The 17,637-nt window shown below is 53.9% G+C and overlaps 1 protein-coding gene across 1 annotated transcript in view; it reads right to left on the bottom strand.

Annotated features, from left to right (window-relative positions):
• The window catches only part of LOC139279587 (ficolin-2-like), a 122,659-nt gene extending 106,287 nt beyond the window's left edge, over window positions 1-16,372 (bottom strand). The window contains exon 1 of the mRNA XM_070898708.1: window positions 16,112-16,372. Within this exon, the coding sequence (XP_070754809.1) occupies window positions 16,112-16,372 (261 nt within the window). The remainder of the gene's footprint in view (window positions 1-16,111) is intronic.
• Window positions 16,373-17,637: the final 1,265 nt, after the last annotated feature.

The following is a 17,637-nucleotide window of genomic DNA, read 5'->3' as shown; positions in this document are numbered from 1 at the left end:
ACTGTTGTACGCCGTCGCGGAGTGTCTGATTAAGGTTAACGGGTCCTTGACGGCGCCCCTTCGCTTTAGGAGAGGGGTGCGCCAGGGATGCCCCATGTCCGGCCAGTTATACGCCGTTTGCGTGGAGCCTTTCCTGCGCCTCTTGCGGACGAGGTTGACGGGACTGGCTCTGCAAGGGCCGGGCGTGGAGGTCGTCCTCTCGGCTTACGCCGATGACGTGCTCCTCGCGGTAGAGGATCCCGCTGACCTGCGGAGGATGCGTGAGTGCCAGGAGATTTACTCGGCCGCGTCCTCCGCCAGGATCAACTGGGAGAAATGTTCCGGACTCCTGGTGGGTCAGTGGCGGGTGGACTCCCTGCCAGAGGAGCTCAGGCCTTTTGCCTGGAGCACGACCCATCTCCTCTATCTGGGAGTCTACCTTAGCCCCGACGAGGGAGCCTGGCCGGCGAACTGGCAGGAGCTGGAGGCCAAGGTCGCCGCTCGCCTAGGGCGCTGGACAGGACTGCTCCGAGTGCTGTCCTACAGGGGTCGAGCGCTAGTCATAAACCAGCTGGTGGCCGCAATGCTGTGGTACCGGCTGGTCACTTTGACCCCTCCCCCTGCGTTTGTCGCCAAGATACAGAAGAAGCTGGTGGACTTCTTCTGGAACAACAGGAAGCACTGGGTCTCTGCCGCGGTCTTGAGTCTCCCGCTTGAGGAGGGCGGTCAGTCGTTGGTGTGCGTCAGCGCCCAGCTCGCGACTTTCCGTCTTCAGACCCTGCAGAGATACCTTTACGTCGAGCCCCCTCCTAGGTGGTGTGCTCTGGCGAGGTATTTCTTCCGCCAGCAGCGCGACCTCAATTATGACACGCAGCTCCTGTTTGTGAACTTGGGGGGTGCCAGGACCGCCCTCCGGGAGCTGCCTGTCTTTTACAGGGAACTCATCAGGGTCTGGAACAAAGTCTCCACCAAGCGCAGCTCTCCGCCGGCTGGAGTGGCGGCCGTCCTGCAGGAACCGCTGCTCGGGAATCCGTACCTCCACGGCCGAGGTTTTATGTGGCGGTCGGAAGAGAGGGCTGTGGCTGGTGAAGTGACCAGGGTCAGGGACCTGCTCGATGGCGGAGGAGCGGGCTGGATGGCGCCAGACACGCTGGCGCGGCGCCTAAATTCTGCCAACGTTCGCCACGCGGCCGATGTCATCGAGTCGCTAAAAACAGCTCTGGGCCCTGACTCCGTTAGGTGCATTGAGGGGGCTCAAGCACGTGGGGAGATCCCGTCCGAACTGACCCCCGTCCGGACGGAATTCCTCATCGGCGCCAAACCCCGGAACCTCCCTCGGGGGCCGGCGCCTCACAACTTGAGCCGCCTCGGGGAAATCCTCTGCGTGCCTTTCAGTTCCGCGCGGAGGGGTTTCCTGTACGGGCTGCTCCTACACACCCTCAACTTTGCCATCCTCGCCGGCCGTCCGGACACGCCATGGCGTACCATCTTGCCATCCGGAGGAGGCGGGGGTCCCCGATGGAGGGCACTCTACGCAGGGGCCCTCCCACTATTCATCGGGGACTTGGCCTGGAGGGTGGTGCACGGAGCAGTGCCGTGCAACAAATTTTTAAGACGGTTCACGGACTCCCAGGCCGCCTGCAATTTCTGCGGTCTGGAAGAGTCCGTGTTCCATGTTTTTATGGAATGCACAAGGTTGCAGCCCCTGTTTTATTATTTGAAGGGGGTGCTCCTGAAATTCTGGCTGCACTTCAGTCCCACTCTCCTGATCTTTGGGCACCCTGTGCGGAGGGGAGCGGGTAGGTCCGAAGGTCTCCTCGTAGGACTGCTCCTGGGCACGGCCAAGGGTGCCATCAGCCGGTCCAGGCAGCGGGCGGTCGAGGAGGTCGTTCAACCTGACTGCCTGCCTCTCTTCCGCTCTTACATCCGGTCCAGGGTGTCCTTGGAGATGGAGCACGCGGTGTCCACCGGTACGCTCGCGGCCTTCCGCGAGAGGTGGGCACCGGAGGGACTGGAGTGCATCATCACGCCCGGCAACCAAATTTTAATTTGATTTTACGTTTTTAAATTTAATTTGTTTTAATTGCCGGTGCTTTTAGTGTCCCCCTTCCCTTTTATAGGGGGCACTGGGGAAAATTGTGATTTTAGTGCCCCAAAAAAAAAAAAGAAAAACACAAAAAAAACAAAATAAAGGGGGGAAAAAAAAGGGCCTTGTAAATGTCTGGAGTGTCACCCAGGTCGGGTGGCACCGTTTAATGGTTTATGTTTTTGCAGGTGAACTCCAAAAAGAGTTTCATGCACAAGGACCAATCGTGGAGCAGTGGAGGCGTGTCCTGCTCAGTTGGAGCTGTGAGCAGTGAGAGGAGCAGCTATCAACTTTTGCTCCTGCCTGGAGAGCCCTGAGGCCAGCCCAGGAAGAGAAGGAAGGAAGGGGCTTCACCATCAATTTTCACCCAGAGGGAGAGGAGGAAAAAGCAGAAAACTTTTAAACAACATTTTACCATTCTGCAAAGAGTTGGAGAGAGGGGGAAAAGACCAACAACAACAACATCCAGTGTGGAAGGAGGGAGACTCTACCATTCAACAGGTGGGTGTATTGGTGCAGTCCCAAAAAGATTTTGTTGAATCGGTGGGGGGAGGAAAGAAGACCACTGAGGGCCGGAACATCGCGGGGGGTGTGTGTGTGTGGAAGTGTGTGTGGGGGCCTTGCTTACAACTAGGCCCCCCCCACAATTGAACCCCGCCCCTCCCCAATTGCCTAGCCTGGGATAGCTGGAGCTACCAGGCTGAAGATTTTTCTTAATCACCCTATTAAACATCGTTAGGAGTGTGTGCCTGGTGGCTCTAGCTGCCCCAGGTGAAGACATCTTCTCCCCTCACCTGAAGACCAACCCAAAGACTGTGTTTTTGTTTTGCCATCTGGGATTGCACCCACCCACAGCTGCGAGGGGAGACCTGCCCTCGCAGTTCCCCCCCCTTCCCACCCCCCTCTCTCTTTCTCTGTTATTCTCTGTTTCTCCCCTCTCTCTCTGAGACCCCTTCCTCCTAATTTAAAATAAATGATAAAACAATTAAGACAACTGAGCAGAGGGAGCAAGGCCCCTCCCCAATTGTCAACTAGGGGAGAGGTGCCTCGTTAAGAGCTCCTCTGCTCAGTCAAATCAAACGAGGCCAATCAAGACCATTAAGGCCTGTGACTTTGGGGTGGGTGTAGCCCTTAAAGGGACCCCGTGATGGCGACCCCATCCACGCCGGTGGCAGGGCCAGCAAGAACATATGCGCAGGTGGCAACCGCTTCCACGGCACCTCCTGCGCCACCTGCTGCCCTGCCACCCTTTCGACTTATTACTAAAAAACACGGGGTCAAGAGCTACACTCACCCCACAATGACCATCGAGGAGTGCGTGCGGGCGATGGCTGGGGTAGTCGGCCCCTCGGCCATTGTCGCAGCCTCCAAGATGTCTGGGAAGGCCGTGTTCTTCCTGGGGTCGGAGCGGGCGGTGTCCCTGGCCCTCGAAAAGGGGCTCACGGTGGGCGGGACGTTCCTGCCGGTGGACCCTCTCGAGGCCAACGCGCAGAGGGTCATCATATCGAACGTCCCGCCCTTTGTTCCCGCTGAGCTTCTCCTCCCTCACCTACACCAACTGGGGGAGGTAAGGTCGGGGATCAACCCCATACCGCTTGGCCTCCGGGAGAACAGCCTGTGCCACGTGTTCTCCTTCCGCCGCCAGCTCTTTGTCCGGCTGGCGCGGGAGGAGACGACGGAGGGGTCTTTTAATGTGGTGCACGAGGGGACTGCCTACTGCGTCTTTTGGACGTCGGACGGCGTGCGGTGCCATGCCTGCAGGGAGGTGGGGCACATTCGCAAGAACTGCCCCGCCTCCAAGGCCGCCAAACCACCGAAGGCGGCCAAGGCTGGCGCCGCCGCCACCCCTCCCCCTAGATGCGTCCGCGTGCCGGGAGCCGTAGGTGCGCGAGCATCGCCGGGGGCCGATGCTTTCACGGCCTCCGGCGGGGGGGAGGGATTGCGTCCGACCGGAAAGAAGGCGCGGAAGAAGGCAAAACATCTAGAGGAGGATCCCCTCAGTGCGCCAGAAAATATGACCACCGCGCTCAGCCCAACCCCGTCACCGGCGAGCGCGGGCTGTCCTGAGCCCGTGCCTGAGCCCTTGACCAATACCGCAGAGGGGCCCGGGCGCGGGCAAGAAAAGGAAAAGGGGGGGGCGGAGCGGGAGGCCTCGGCAGACATGGAGGTCTCCCTGCCTTCGCGCACCCCCAGGAACAAAAAGAGGCACCGCCCCAATGAGGCGGAGGGGGAACAACATCCCTCCGCGGAGGAGGCGGTGCCCGCCGCGTGTCCCGCGTCCCCCACCAGCGCTCCCAAATTGCGCTGCAGGCGCGAGGAGTCTGTCCCCGGGGAGGGTGAGACAGTCGAGGCTGCCCAGCCGCTGCCTCCTGGGGATGGCGTGGAAGATCTGCCTGTCGTGGGGGGCGTGGGGTCGGCGGAAGAATGCGTAGCCGCCGGGCCGGGCGTCCCGGGGACTGAGGCGGGCGAGGCCGAAAAGGCCGAACCTGAGCCCGCCCAGCCAATACCCAACTTCCCCCGGGAGTCGCTCGACTCGGCAGAAACTGAAAATTTTAATATACATCCACACGCTGGGCCGGGGGGTGGCGGCGGGGAGGGGGAAGAACAACAACCCTCGCCCCCTACTTTGGAGCTGAGGGACTTGGTGGACCTGGAGAATTTTCTAAACCAGGTCTCTCCGTGTTCCCCGGCTCCTGGGGCGGAGGAGGAACCCCTTCCGCTGTCGCTTCCCGACCCAGCACCAATTTTAAAAGAGCCCAGTGGGGACTCCTCTGCCGACGATCCTGGGGGTGGGATCGGGGCAGAGCCAGGGCCAGATGGAGCGGCCGGGCCGTTTGCCGTACCTCGTGCGGTCGACGGGTCGGCTGCTAGCGGCAACCTCCCGGAGGGGGACGGGGACTCGGTGGAGGACGCGGGTGAAGATCTCGAGTCCATCGCCAGTGAGGCGGTGGATCTGCTCGCGGCCGCCACTGAGACCCTCCTCATTCCCGCAGAGGAACTCCGGGACTTTTTGGTCCAGTGCCGGGGTCGCCGCGACCAAGCCCGTCTGGCCCTGGAAAGATGGTCCGAGCCGGGGCTGCTCGTCGCGTCCGTCCGCGCCGCCGCTGAAACCATGGCCGCGGGCGGGCCCTTATCAAAGGCTCAAGGCCTTGAGCTGCGCCGGCTCAAAAAGTTCCTCGCTGGGCTGCTGAAGGAGTGGAGGTCAACAAACGACTCCACTACCCCCCACAATAGGTTAGGTAGAGGTTGCACTATGCTCTAGTCATGAAGATAACCATAGCCAGCCTCAACATCAACGGCGGCAGAGGGGCACGCCGGAGATTTGACAATTTTTCGCTCCTGCGGGAGGGGAAATATGCGGTGTGCTTCCTGCAAGAAACCCACACCGTTCCGGGAGACGAAGCCACGTGGCTCCTGGAATGGCAAGGAGAGGTCCGCATGAGCCACCTCACCGCCATTTCTAGTGGGGTGGCCATCTTGCTGGGCCCGCATTTTCAGCCGGAGATCTTGGGGGTCGAGGAGCCCATGCCAGGCCGCTTGCTGCACGTAACGGTTCACCTGGGGGACGTGCCACTCCATCTCGTGAACGTGTACGCCCCTCAGCCCGGCCCGCAGCAAACGCGCTTCTTTGAAGAGGTGTCCGCTCTTCTTGGCTCCGTCGACGTCGGCGACTGCATTGTCCTCGGGGGGGATTTTAACTGCACCCTCGAGACGAGGGACCGCTCCGGTGCCCTGCAGTGCATTACGGCGATGGACAAGTTGAGGGACCTGGTCGGGTCCTTCGACTTGGTGGACGTCTGGCGAAATCTCCACCCCGACTCCAGCGCCTTTACTTGGGTGAGGCCTGGAGTAGGATGGTCCAGAGTCGACCGCCTTTACGTGTCTCGGGCGTACGTTTCCTGCGTCCCGGCGGCCTCCATGCGGCCGGTGCCGTGTTCGGACCACCACCTGGTGTGGGCGGAGCTCGCTTCGCTCCGCGCGAGGACGGGGTCCGCGTACTGGCACTTTAACAACCAGCTGCTGGAGGACGTGCGGTTCCAGGACTCGTTCCGTCGATTCTGGTCCGACTGGAGAAGGAAGCAGGGGGGCTTCCCCTCCTTGAGGCTATGGTGGGACGTGGGCAAGGCTCACGTCCGCGTCTTCTGTCAAGAGTACGCGAGGGGGTCGACCAAGAGGCGGGCGGCCAGGGTCGGGCTCCTAGAAAAAGAGGTGCTCGACCTGGAATCCCGTCTCGGTCAAGTCGTCCAGGACCCGGCCCTGCGGACGGTGTACGAAGCGAAGAAGGCCGCGCTGGAGGACCTGCAGCTTGTCGGGTCCCGAGGCGCGTTCGTGAGGTCGCGGATCCGGTTCCTGCGGGATCTGGACCGCGGCTCCCCCTTCTTCTACTCGCTGGAAAAAAGGCAGAGTGTCCGTAAGCAGCTCTTGACGCTGCTGGCCGACGACGGCTCTCTCGTCTCGGATCCGGAGGGCGTCAACAACAGGGCCCGTGAATATTACGGGGCCCTGTTCTCTCCGGATCCGTCCAGCGAGGAAACGCGTAGAGTTTTGTGGGAGGACCTGCCGAAGGTCAGCCCGGAGGGCGCCGAGAATCTGGAAGCTCCGCTAAGCCTGGCAGAGCTGACCGGTGCCCGCGACCGGCTCTCGAGGGGAAAATCCCCGGGGCTGGACGGGCTGACCGTGGAGTTCCACAGGGCGTTCTGGGACGTCCTGGGGGGCGACTACGCGCGAGTCCTGGGGGAAAGTCTGCCGACCGGGGAGATGCCCCTCTCTTGGCGCAGGGCAGTCATCGTCCTGCTGCCTAAGAAGGGCGATCTCCGCCTCCTTAAGAACTGGCGCCCGGTCTCCCTCCTCAGCACGGACTACAAAATCATCGCCAGGGCGATGTCTGCTCGCCTTGGTGCCGTGCTGGACCACATGATCCACCCCGACCAGTCCTACACGGTCCCGGGCCGGACAATCCACGATAACATCCATCTGGTCCGGGACCTCATCCATTGTTCCCAGGAGGCTGGTCTGTCGGTCGCCTTCCTATCCCTCGACCAAGAGAAGGCGTTCGACAGGGTGGATCACGACTATCTGCTCGGAACTCTGCGCGCTTTCGGGTTCGGGACGCATTTCGTCGCCCGGATCCGACTTTTGTACGCCGCCGCGGAGTGTCTGATTAAGGTTAACGGGTCCTTGACGGCGCCCCTTCGCTTTAGGAGAGGGGTGCGCCAGGGATGCCCCATGTCCGGCCAGTTATACGCCGTTTGCGTGGAGCCTTTCCTGCGCCTCCTGCGGACGAGGTTGACGGGACTGGCTCTGCAAGGGCCGGGCGTGGAGGTCGTCCTCTCGGCTTACGCCGATGACGTGCTCCTCGCGGTAGAGGATCCCGCTGACCTGCGGAGGATGCGTGAGTGCCAGGAGATTTACTCGGCCGCGTCCTCCGCCAGGATCAACTGGGAGAAATGTTCCGGACTCCTGGTGGGCCAGTGGCGGGTGGACTCCCTGCCGGAGGAGCTCAGGCCTTTTGCCTGGAGCACGACTCATCTCCTCTATCTGGGAGTCTACCTTAGCCCCGACGAGGGAGCCTGGCCGGCGAACTGGCAGGAGCTGGAGGCCAAGGTCGCCGCTCGCCTAGGGCGCTGGACAGGACTGCTCCGAGTGCTGTCCTACAGGGGTCGAGCGCGAGTCATAAACCAGCTAGTGGCCGCAATGTTGTGGTACCGGCTGGTCACTTTGACCCCTCCCCCTGCGTTTGTCGCCAAGATACAGAAGAAGCTGGTGGACTTCTTCTGGGACAACAGGAAGCACTGGGTCTCTGCCGCGGTCTTGAGTCTCCCGCTTGAGGAGGGCAGTCAGTCGTTGGTGTGCGTCAGCGCCCAGCTCGCGACTTTCTGTCTTCAGACCCTGCAGAGATACCTTTACGTCGAGCCCCCTCCTAGGTGGTGTGCTCTGGCGAGGTATTCCTTCCGCCAGCAGCGCGACCTCAATTATGACACGCAGCTCCTGTTTGTGAACTTGGGGGGTGCCAGGACCGCCCTCCGGGAGCTGCCTGTCTTTTACAGGGAACTCATCAGGGTCTGGAACAAAGTCTCCACCAAGCGCAGCTCTCCGCCGGCTGGAGTGGCGGCCGTCCTGCAGGAACCGCTGCTCGGGAATCCGTACCTCCACGGCCGAGGTTTTATGTGGCGGTCGGAAGAGAGGGCTGTGGCTGGTGAGGTGACCAGGGTCAGGGACCTGCTCGATGGCGGAGGAGCGGGCTGGATGGCGCCAGACACGCTGGCGCGGCGCCTAAATTCTGCCAACGTCCGCCACGCGGCCGATGCCATCGAGTCGCTAAAAACAGCTCTGGGCCCTGACTCCGTTAGGTGCATCGAGGAGGCTCAAGCATGTGGGGAGATCCCGTCCGAACTGACCCCCGTTCGGACGGAATTCCTCATCGGCGCCAAACCCCGGAACCTCCCTCGGGGGCCGGCGCCTCACAACTTGAGCCGCCTCGGGGAAATCCCCTCCGTGCCTTTCAGTTCCGCGCGGAGGGGTTTCCTGTACGGGCTGCTCCTGCACACCCTCAACTTTGCCATCCTCGCCGGCCGTCCGGACACGCCATGGCGTACCATCTTGCCATCCGGAGGAGGCGGGGGTCCCCGATGGAGGGCACTCTACGCAGGGGTCCTCCCACTATTCATCGGGGACTTGGCCTGGAGGGTGGTGCACGGAGCAGTGCCGTGCAACAAATTTTTAAGCCGGTTCACGGACTCCCAGGCCGCCTGCAATTTCTGCGGTCTGGAAGAGTCCGTGTTCCATGTTTTTATGGAATGCACAAGGTTGCAGCCCCTGTTTTATTATTTGAAGGGGCTGCTCCTGAAATTCTGGCTGCACTTCAGTCCCACTCTCCTGATCTTTGGGCACCCTGTGCGGAGGGGAGCGGGTAGGTCCGAAGGCCTCCTCGTAGGACTGCTCCTGGGCACGGCCAAGGGTGCCATCAGCCGGTCCAGGCAGCGGGCGGTCGAGGGGGTCGTTCAACCTGACTGCCTGCCTCTCTTCCGCTCTTACATCCGGTCCAGGGTGTCCTTGGAGATGGAGCACGCGGTGTCCACCGGTACACTCGCGGCCTTCCGCGAGAGGTGGGCACCGGAGGGACTGGAGTGCATCATCACGCCCGGCAACCAAATTTTAATTTGATTTTACGTTTTAAAGTTTAATTTGTTTTAATTGCCGGTGCTTTTAGTGTCCCCTTCCCTTTTATAGGGGGCACCGGAAAAAATTTGATTTTAGCGCCCCAAAAAAAAAAACAAAAAAAAAGAAAAAAAAGGGGCCTTGTAAATGTCTGCTGTGTCATCCAGGGCGGGTGGCACGGTTTAATGTTTTATGTTTTACAGATAAACTCTAAAAGAGTTTCATGCACAAGGACCCCCAGGTCCCTCTGCACCGCAGCATGTTGTAATTTCTCCCCATTCAAATAATATTCCCTTTTACTGTTTTTTTTTCCCAAAATGGATGACCTCACATTTTCCGACATTGTATTCCATCTGTCAAACCTTAGTCAATTCGCTTAACCTATCTAAATCTCTTTGCAGCCTCTCTGTGTCCTCTACACAACCCGCTTTGCCACTAATCTTTGTGTCATCTGCAAATTTTGTTACGCTATACTCTGTCCCCTCTTCCAGGCCATCTATGTATATTGTAAACAGTTGTTTTCCCAGCACCAATCCCTGTGGCACACCACTAAGCACCGATTCCCAACCCGAAAAGGACCCATTTATCCCGACTCTCTGCTTTCTGTTAGCCAGCCAATTCTCGATCCATGCTAATACATTTCCTCTGACTCCGCGTACCTTTATCTTCTGCAGTAACCTTTTGTGTGGCACTTTATCGAATGCCTTTTGGAAATCTAAATACACCACACCATCGGTACACCTCTATCCACCATGCTCATTATATCCTCAAAGAATTCCAGTAAATTAGTTAAACATGATTTCCCCTTCATGAATCCATGTTACTTCTGCTTGATTGCACTATTCCTATCTAGATGTCCCGCTATTTCTTCCTTAATGATTCAAGCTTCAAGCATTTTCCCCACTACAGATGTTAAACTAACCGGCCTATAGTTACCTGCCTTTTGTCTGTCCCCTTTTTTAAACAGAGGCGTGACATTAGCTGCTTTCCAATCCGCTAGTACCTCCCCAGAGTCCAGATAATTTTGGTAGATTATAACAAATACATGTGCTATAACTTCCGCCATCTCTTTTCATGCATTTCATCAGGACCAGGGGACTTGTCTACCTTGAGTCCCATTAGCCTGTCCAGCACTACTTCCCTAGTGATAGTGATTGTCTCAAGGTCCTCCCTTCCCACATTCCCGTGACCAGCAATTTTTGGCATGGTTTTTGTGTCTTCCACTGTGAAGACCGAAGCAAAATAATTGTTTAAGGTCTCTGCCATTTCCACATTTCCCATTATTAAATCCCCCTTCTCATCTTCTAAGGGACCAACATTTACTTTAGCCACTCTTTTCCGTTTTATATATCGGTAAAAGCTTTTACTATCTGTTTTTATGTTTTGTGCAAGTTTACTTTGTAATCTATCTTTCCTTTCTTGATTGCTTTCTTAGTCATTCTTTGCTGTTATTGCTTTCTTAGTCACCCTTTGTGACCGTGACAAAGGCAAACTATCCCTCCCCATCCTTCTTGACTTGTCTGCAGCCTTTTACACGGTTGACCACTTTATCTTTCTCCAATGCCTCTCCACTGTCGTCCAGCTGGGTGGGATTGCACTCGCCTGGTTCCATTCTTATCTATCTATTCGTAGCCAGAGAATCACCTACAATGGCTTCTCTTCCCACCCCTGCATCGTTACCTCTGGTGTCCCCGAAGGATCTGTCCTTGGCCCCCTCCTATTTCTCATTTACATGTTGTACCTTGGTGACATAATCTGAAAACACAGTGAGTTTCCACATATACGCTGATGATACCCAACTCTGCCTCACTACCACTTCTCTCAACATCTCCTCGGTCGCTAAATTGTCAGACTGCTTGTCTGACATCCAGTTCTGGATGAGCAGAAATTTTCTGCAATTGAATATTGGGAAGAACAAAGCCATTGTTTGCAATCCCCGCCAAAAACTCCATTCTCGAGCGACTGACTCCATCCGCCTCCCCAACTTCTGTCTGAGGCCGAACCACAGTTTGCAACCTTGGTGTCATATTAGATCCTGAAATTAGATTCCGACCACATATCCGCAGCATAACTAAAACCGCCTATTTCTACCTCCGTATCATCACCTGTCTCTGCCCTTGCCTCAGCTCATCCACTGCTGAAGCCCTCATCCATGCATTTGTTACCTCTAGACTTGACTATTTCAACATAATCCTGGCTGGACTCCCACATTCTACCCTACGTAAACTAGAGATGATCCAAAACACGGTTACCCATGTCCCAACTCGCACCAAGTCCCGCTCACCCATCACCCCTGTGCTCGCTGATCTACATTGGATCCTAGTTAAGCAATGCCTTGATTTAAGAATTATCATCCTTATTTGCAAATCCTTATTGGCCTCACCCCTCCTTATCTCTGTAATCTCCTCCAGCCCCACAACCCCCCCCGAGATGTCTGCGCTCCTCTAATTCTGCTCTCTTGAGCATCCCTGATTTTAATCGCTCAGCTGTTGGTGGCTGTGCCTTCTGTTGCCTAGGCCCCAAGCTCTGGAATTCCCTGGCTAAACCACTCCGCCTCTCTACCTCTCTTTCCTCCTTCGAGATGCTCCTTAAAGCCTACCTCTTTGACCAAGCTGCTGTAGTTTCTCCTTATGCGGCTCGGTGACAATTTTTAAAATCACATAATATTCCTGTGAAGCACCTTGGGAAGTTTCACTGCGTTAAAGGCGCTTTATAAATACAAGTTTTTGTTGTTGATAGAGAACGGCAAGGTCATGAAGAGATTTGAACATGAGGATGAGAATTTTAAATTGATCGTGAGGCATCATTTTTTCTTATACTTTAAAAGTTAAAGTTGCACTTACGTGTGCCAGATTAAGAATCCTGAACCTCAGAGTAGATGATGGTGGAGAACACTATTACAATGTCTGTACGTGAGCTGGAGAAAGTCAGGTAGCCATTCTTCTGTGTTGTGTTCGTGACCCTTTGTGCTGCACCTTTTATTCTGCGATGAAGGAAATGAATATAAAAGGCTGGAAAAAATACACTCTTTCCTGATTATGCAAATACTTTTGTGAGGTCGATGTTGTAATGAATAGTTTTACAATTTAGTTATAGCCGACAGAGAAATCTATCCCCACTTTAACTGATACTCGGCAGTCAGCCCAAAGTAGCTGCTTTTCCTTGTTTGGATGTATGCAAGTTATTGGGGCGAAGTTTCGGCCTGAGTTGCTCCTGTTTTTTTGGAGCAACTGGTTTAAAATGGAGTATCTTAGAAATTTGAATTCTCGGCATTTAGTTTGCTACAGTTCTAGTCAGTTAGAACAGTTTCACTTTGGAACAGAATTTTTTTTTCAAAAGGGGGCGTGTCCGGCCACTTCCGCCTGTTTTCAGAGTTTAGGCAGTGAAAACTTACTCCAAACTAACTTAGAATGGAGTAAGTGAAGATTTTTGTACGTTGGAAAAAACCTTGTCTACACTTTAGAAAATCAGGTGTCGGTTTCAAATTAGGCGTAGGGAATGAGGTGGGGGGGGGGTTTAAAGGGAAGTTTACAAACATTAAACACTTCAGTTTTACAAATAAAGAGCCATCATCAATAATAAATGATAAATACATCAATAAATCAACTAATAAATCAATCAAAAATTAATAAAAAATAAAAAAAAAATTAAAAATCAATAAATAAAACATTTTCTACTTACCGACTGCAGCACCGGGAGTCCTCCAACAGCGTGCTGGGATGGCCCCCCCCAGTGTGTCTCTGTCAGTGTCTCTGTCTGCCTGTGTGTGTGTGTCTATCTCTCTGCCTGTCTGTGTGTGTCTCTCACTCTCTGTCTGTCAGTGTCTGTGTTTTTGACAGCGAGGGGAGGGGGAGAAGGGGGGTGGGAGGGGGAGGGGGAGAAGGGGGATGGGAGAGGAGGAGGGGGGTGGGGTGGAGGGAGGGCGGAGGATGAGGGGGGTGGGGGAGGGGGGGAGGAGGGGGAGAGGGGGGAAGGGGGGAGAGGGGGAGAGAGGAGGGAGGGAGAGAGGAAGGAGGGAGGTAGGAGGGAGGGAAGGAGAGAGGAGGGAGGGAGGGAGGGAAGGAGAGGGGGGTGGAAGGGAGAGAAGGAGGCTGATCGGCCGGGCCCAAGACTTCGGGCTGGATTTACAGGTAGGTGGCGTTGGGTCTTGGGCGGGTGGGGAGGGGGGGTCTTTGAGGATGTTACGAGCAGGGTGGATAAAGGGGGGAGGATCAGTGGATGTGGTGTATTTGGATATCCAGAAGGCATTCGATAATGTGCCACATAAAAGGTTACTGCACAAGATAAAAGCTCACAGGGTTGGGGGTAATATATTAGCATGGATAGTGGATTAGCTAACTAACAGAAAAGAGAGAGTCGGGATAAATGGGTCATTTTCCGGTTGGCAAATGGTAACTTGTGAGGTGCCACAGGGATCGGTGTAGGAGCCTCAACTTTTTACAATCTATATTAATGACTTGGAAGAAGGGACTGTATGTAATGTAGCCAAGTTTGTTGATGATACCGAGATGGGTGGGAAAAAATGTCGTGAGGAGGACACAAAAAATCTGCAAAGGAATATAGACAGGCTAAGTGAGTGGACAAAGATTTGGTAGATGGAGCATAATGTTGGAAAATGTGAGGTTATCCACATTGGCAGGAAAAATAAAAAAGCAAATTATAATTTAAATGGAGAGAAATTATAAAATGCTGCAGTACAGAGAGACCTGGGGGTCCTTGTGCATGAAACACAAAAAGTTAGTATGCAGGTACAGCAATTAATCAGGAATGCAAATGGAATGTTGATCTTTATTGCAAAGGGGATGGAGTATAAAAGCAGAGAAGTCCTGTTACAACTGTATTGGTGAGGCTACACCTAGACTACTGCTTACAGTTTGGTCCCCTTATTTAAGGAGGGATATATACTTGCATTGGAGACTGTTCAGAAAAGGTTCACTAGGTTCATTCCTAAGTTGAAGGGGTTGACTTATGAGGATAGTTTGAGAAGGTTGGGCCTATACTTATTGGAGTTTAGAAGATGAGAAGTTATCTTATTGAAACATCTAAGATACTTGACAAGGTAAATGCAGAGAGGATGTTTCCCCTCGTGGGGGAATCTTGAACTAGGGGGCATAGTTTCAGAATAAGGGGTCGTCCATTTAAAACTGAGATAAGGAGGAATTTCTTCTCTCAGTAGGCTGTAAATCTGTGGAATTCTCTGCGCCAGAGAGCTGTGGAGGCTGGGTCATTTAAGGTGGAGATTTTTGAGCAATAAGGGAATAAAGGCTTATGGGGAGTGGCAGGGAAGTGGAGCTGAATCCATGATCGGATCAGCCACGATCTTATTGTATGGCGGAGTAGGCTTGAGGTGCCAAATGACCTACTCCTGCTCCTATTTCTTATGTTCTTATTGCTGTAAAGTGCTTTGAGACGTCCAGTGGTTGTGAAAGGCACTATATAAATGCAAGTCTTTTTTTCTTTCTTTGAAATAATTGGGTCACATTTGGTTGCTCTACCAATGTCTTCAGCTATGACTGGCAGTTCATCAATGTATGAAAAATAGAACACTTCTTCCTGATTGGGTATAATTTGTGATGGGGCTGGCAACCTGTACATAGCATCAGCATTACTGTGATCAGCTGATCATCTGTACTCAATGTCCGCCTTATATGCTGAAGCCCGTCTCTGTATTCAGGCTGCAGCTGAATTTTGGAACTGGGGACTTTGGATGGAGAATTGCTGTCAGGAGCTTATGGGCATACAATATTTATGACCATACAAGTATTTGTGGAACTTCTTGACCCTAAAAATTAATGCCAAAGCTTCCCTTATCCCTCCAATATCCAGGGAGCATCCATGATGTTTTCATCTTGCATGACAGCAGTGTCTCACGCATGTTCCAGCATCCACCACAAGGCTAGAGCTGGATGCTGGGGGACAAAGGTTACGACCTTGCCAGATGGCTCATGAATCCCCTCCGGAACTCTCAGACAGAAGCCAAGCATCGCTGTAATGGGAGCCATGTAGCCACACACAACATCGTCGAACAGACAATAAGAGTGCTCAAGAGTTCACTGTGGTGTGCTGCATGCTACACAACTTAGTCATCATGAGGGGGACAGGAATTGCCAATGGGGACTGCAGGACCACCTCAGGAGAGAAGGAGATGAGGAGAAGGAAGAAGAAGATGAAGAAGAGTAACCTGGTGAGGAACCCATGCCACCACCACCACCCCCACCAACCACAGGGAAGGCATTGTGGAGATTTTGCTGCTGCAAAAGCCTTATGTCGGCAGCTCATAATTGAATGCTTTGCTTGAAGAGTGAACCATTGCCTGGCCACTCTATCCCACCATGTTGACTATTCCCCCTCTTATTCTGCAAATGAGATAGTACACAGGAACAGTTAAGGGGAACAAAAGAAAATGATTAAACATTGTAAACTTTGCCAACTTTGTAAACTTAATTGTGAAACTTTAATAAAATAATTAGCTGCATCCAGTAGTGTGATCATTCAACAACATTATCAACAACATAATCCAGAACATAATAATAATGCAACATAAAACATAGGATGCATCCAGCATCAACAACATAATGCAGCAATATTGTATCCTGCCCCACTATTTTTTACCACCGGCTTTTGCCCTAATCACCCAGCTTTTCCTGCTGCTCCTACCCAAAGTGGCACCAAGATGGCGTGCAGCAAGGTTGCCAGAGCGCTGCTGTGTTGGGGAGAGAGACAATGGAGATGCCATATGGGGATGCACTGGACCTGCTCGTGGCGTGGAAGGCCTGGCTTCTGACAGGCTAGCCTCTTCATCGGTGTTGCCAGTCACAGTTGTTTTGTATTTGGGTGTGACAGTGTGGAACGCAGTGTATGGCGGGAGGGTTTGTGGACTGCATTCACCTGCCCAAGATGAAGCAGAGCTTGTGCCTGTGATGCGCCATATTCTGCAAGGGTTCGCGCCACACTCTCCAGGACTCCACTGTCACTGCTGGAGGTCACCAGCCTCGTGTGGGCACTGATGGCCTTGCATGTATCACGGCTCGCACTGGCAATCTGCGACCTTTTGTCCATAATGGTCGCTGTGAGACTCACGGGAATCCTACCCAAGACATCAAGGAGCTGACGGCTGACCTGGATGCTCTCCCTGGACATTCCCACCATGTCCAGTTCCACATCTGCCTGTCTGTCAGCAGACCGACTTTGCCGACACACCGTCCGGAGAGATGACATACAGGATTCGACCCCAGCACTGCGTTACTGCACGCCACTGGTCCCAGGAGCCTTGGAGTTGTCAAACACCGAGAAAGTCATGCTGTCGTCCTCAGAGGAGCTGAGTGCCGGTGGTAAAACAGGGGTGGATTGCAGCTGTGTCGGCTGCTGCGCCAGATTCTGCTCATCGGTATCCTCCATCTCTTTCTCCTCCTCCAGGCGATGGCCTAACATGGAGAGATCCCTTGAGGGATGCTGCACCTGTGACTGGTCATCTGGGAGTAGAAAGCAACAGACGAGTGGTTAGCAGCAGAGGAGGGGGCAGGGTGACATGAGGAAGGTCACATAGCACAGACTCATTTGAAGGACCGCTGCTACTTCATTATACCTAGTCCAGAGACGCTGCAGGACATTGCCCCAACCCCAGTCCAGGCAGTGTGCAGGACTTGCCTTCAGTTTCCGAGCGGGGGTCCTCACCCTCACTGGCAGTTGCCCAATGAGGCCTGCCACTCGTTCTTCAATGTCAGTGAGTGACAGGGTCTGAGGCGGACTGCTGTCTGTCCGCACATGCTCGAGGCGATTATGAGACTTCCTGGCCTGCAAAGATGAAAAGGGAAATGGATACAAGAGGGTCCATCTGCTCGGCACAGATAGCCAGCAAAGCACTTATACCATACTGTCTGAATGTAATACAGTCCTCTGTTTAATGGCCTTAGAAGATGCATGTGGTTCATTGGGAGGATATCAAGGTAGGGAGCCATCTTAAGAAATCTCAGAAAGCAATCTTAATAATGTGTCATTCATGGCAAATAGGGTACCGAATTAAGCCTACCTATGTGTCATGCATTTTAAGAGGTAACCCACAGAGTGCTGAGAGGCACCAACAGCATGAGAACAAATAGTGTGTCGATTTATAATTGAAGTAATAAAGGAATGCATGAATGAAAATTGTACTCACTCTGATCATTAAACTTCTTTTGGCACTGTGTTCCAGTCCTGATCAGTGTCTGAGGCAGAGACCTAATCAGCGATTTCCCTCCAAATCCGCTTAAAAATTGATGGCAGTGGTCTAGATCCACCCTACGATGTAACTCCTACCATCTTCTTTCGACAGCCTCCAGTAGAACCTCATTAGCCAGCTGAATCGCCTGGCACGCTGTCTAGATTCATCGTCCTCCACCATGAAAATTCAAATGTAAAATGGCTGATGCAGCCCC

Source organism: Pristiophorus japonicus, chromosome 14 (genome assembly GCF_044704955.1).
Source record: "Pristiophorus japonicus isolate sPriJap1 chromosome 14, sPriJap1.hap1, whole genome shotgun sequence".
NCBI classification, from domain to species: domain Eukaryota; kingdom Metazoa; phylum Chordata; class Chondrichthyes; family Pristiophoridae; genus Pristiophorus; species Pristiophorus japonicus.
Note: the sequence above shows the minus strand (reverse complement) of the source record. Positions and strands in the feature narration are given on the sequence as shown.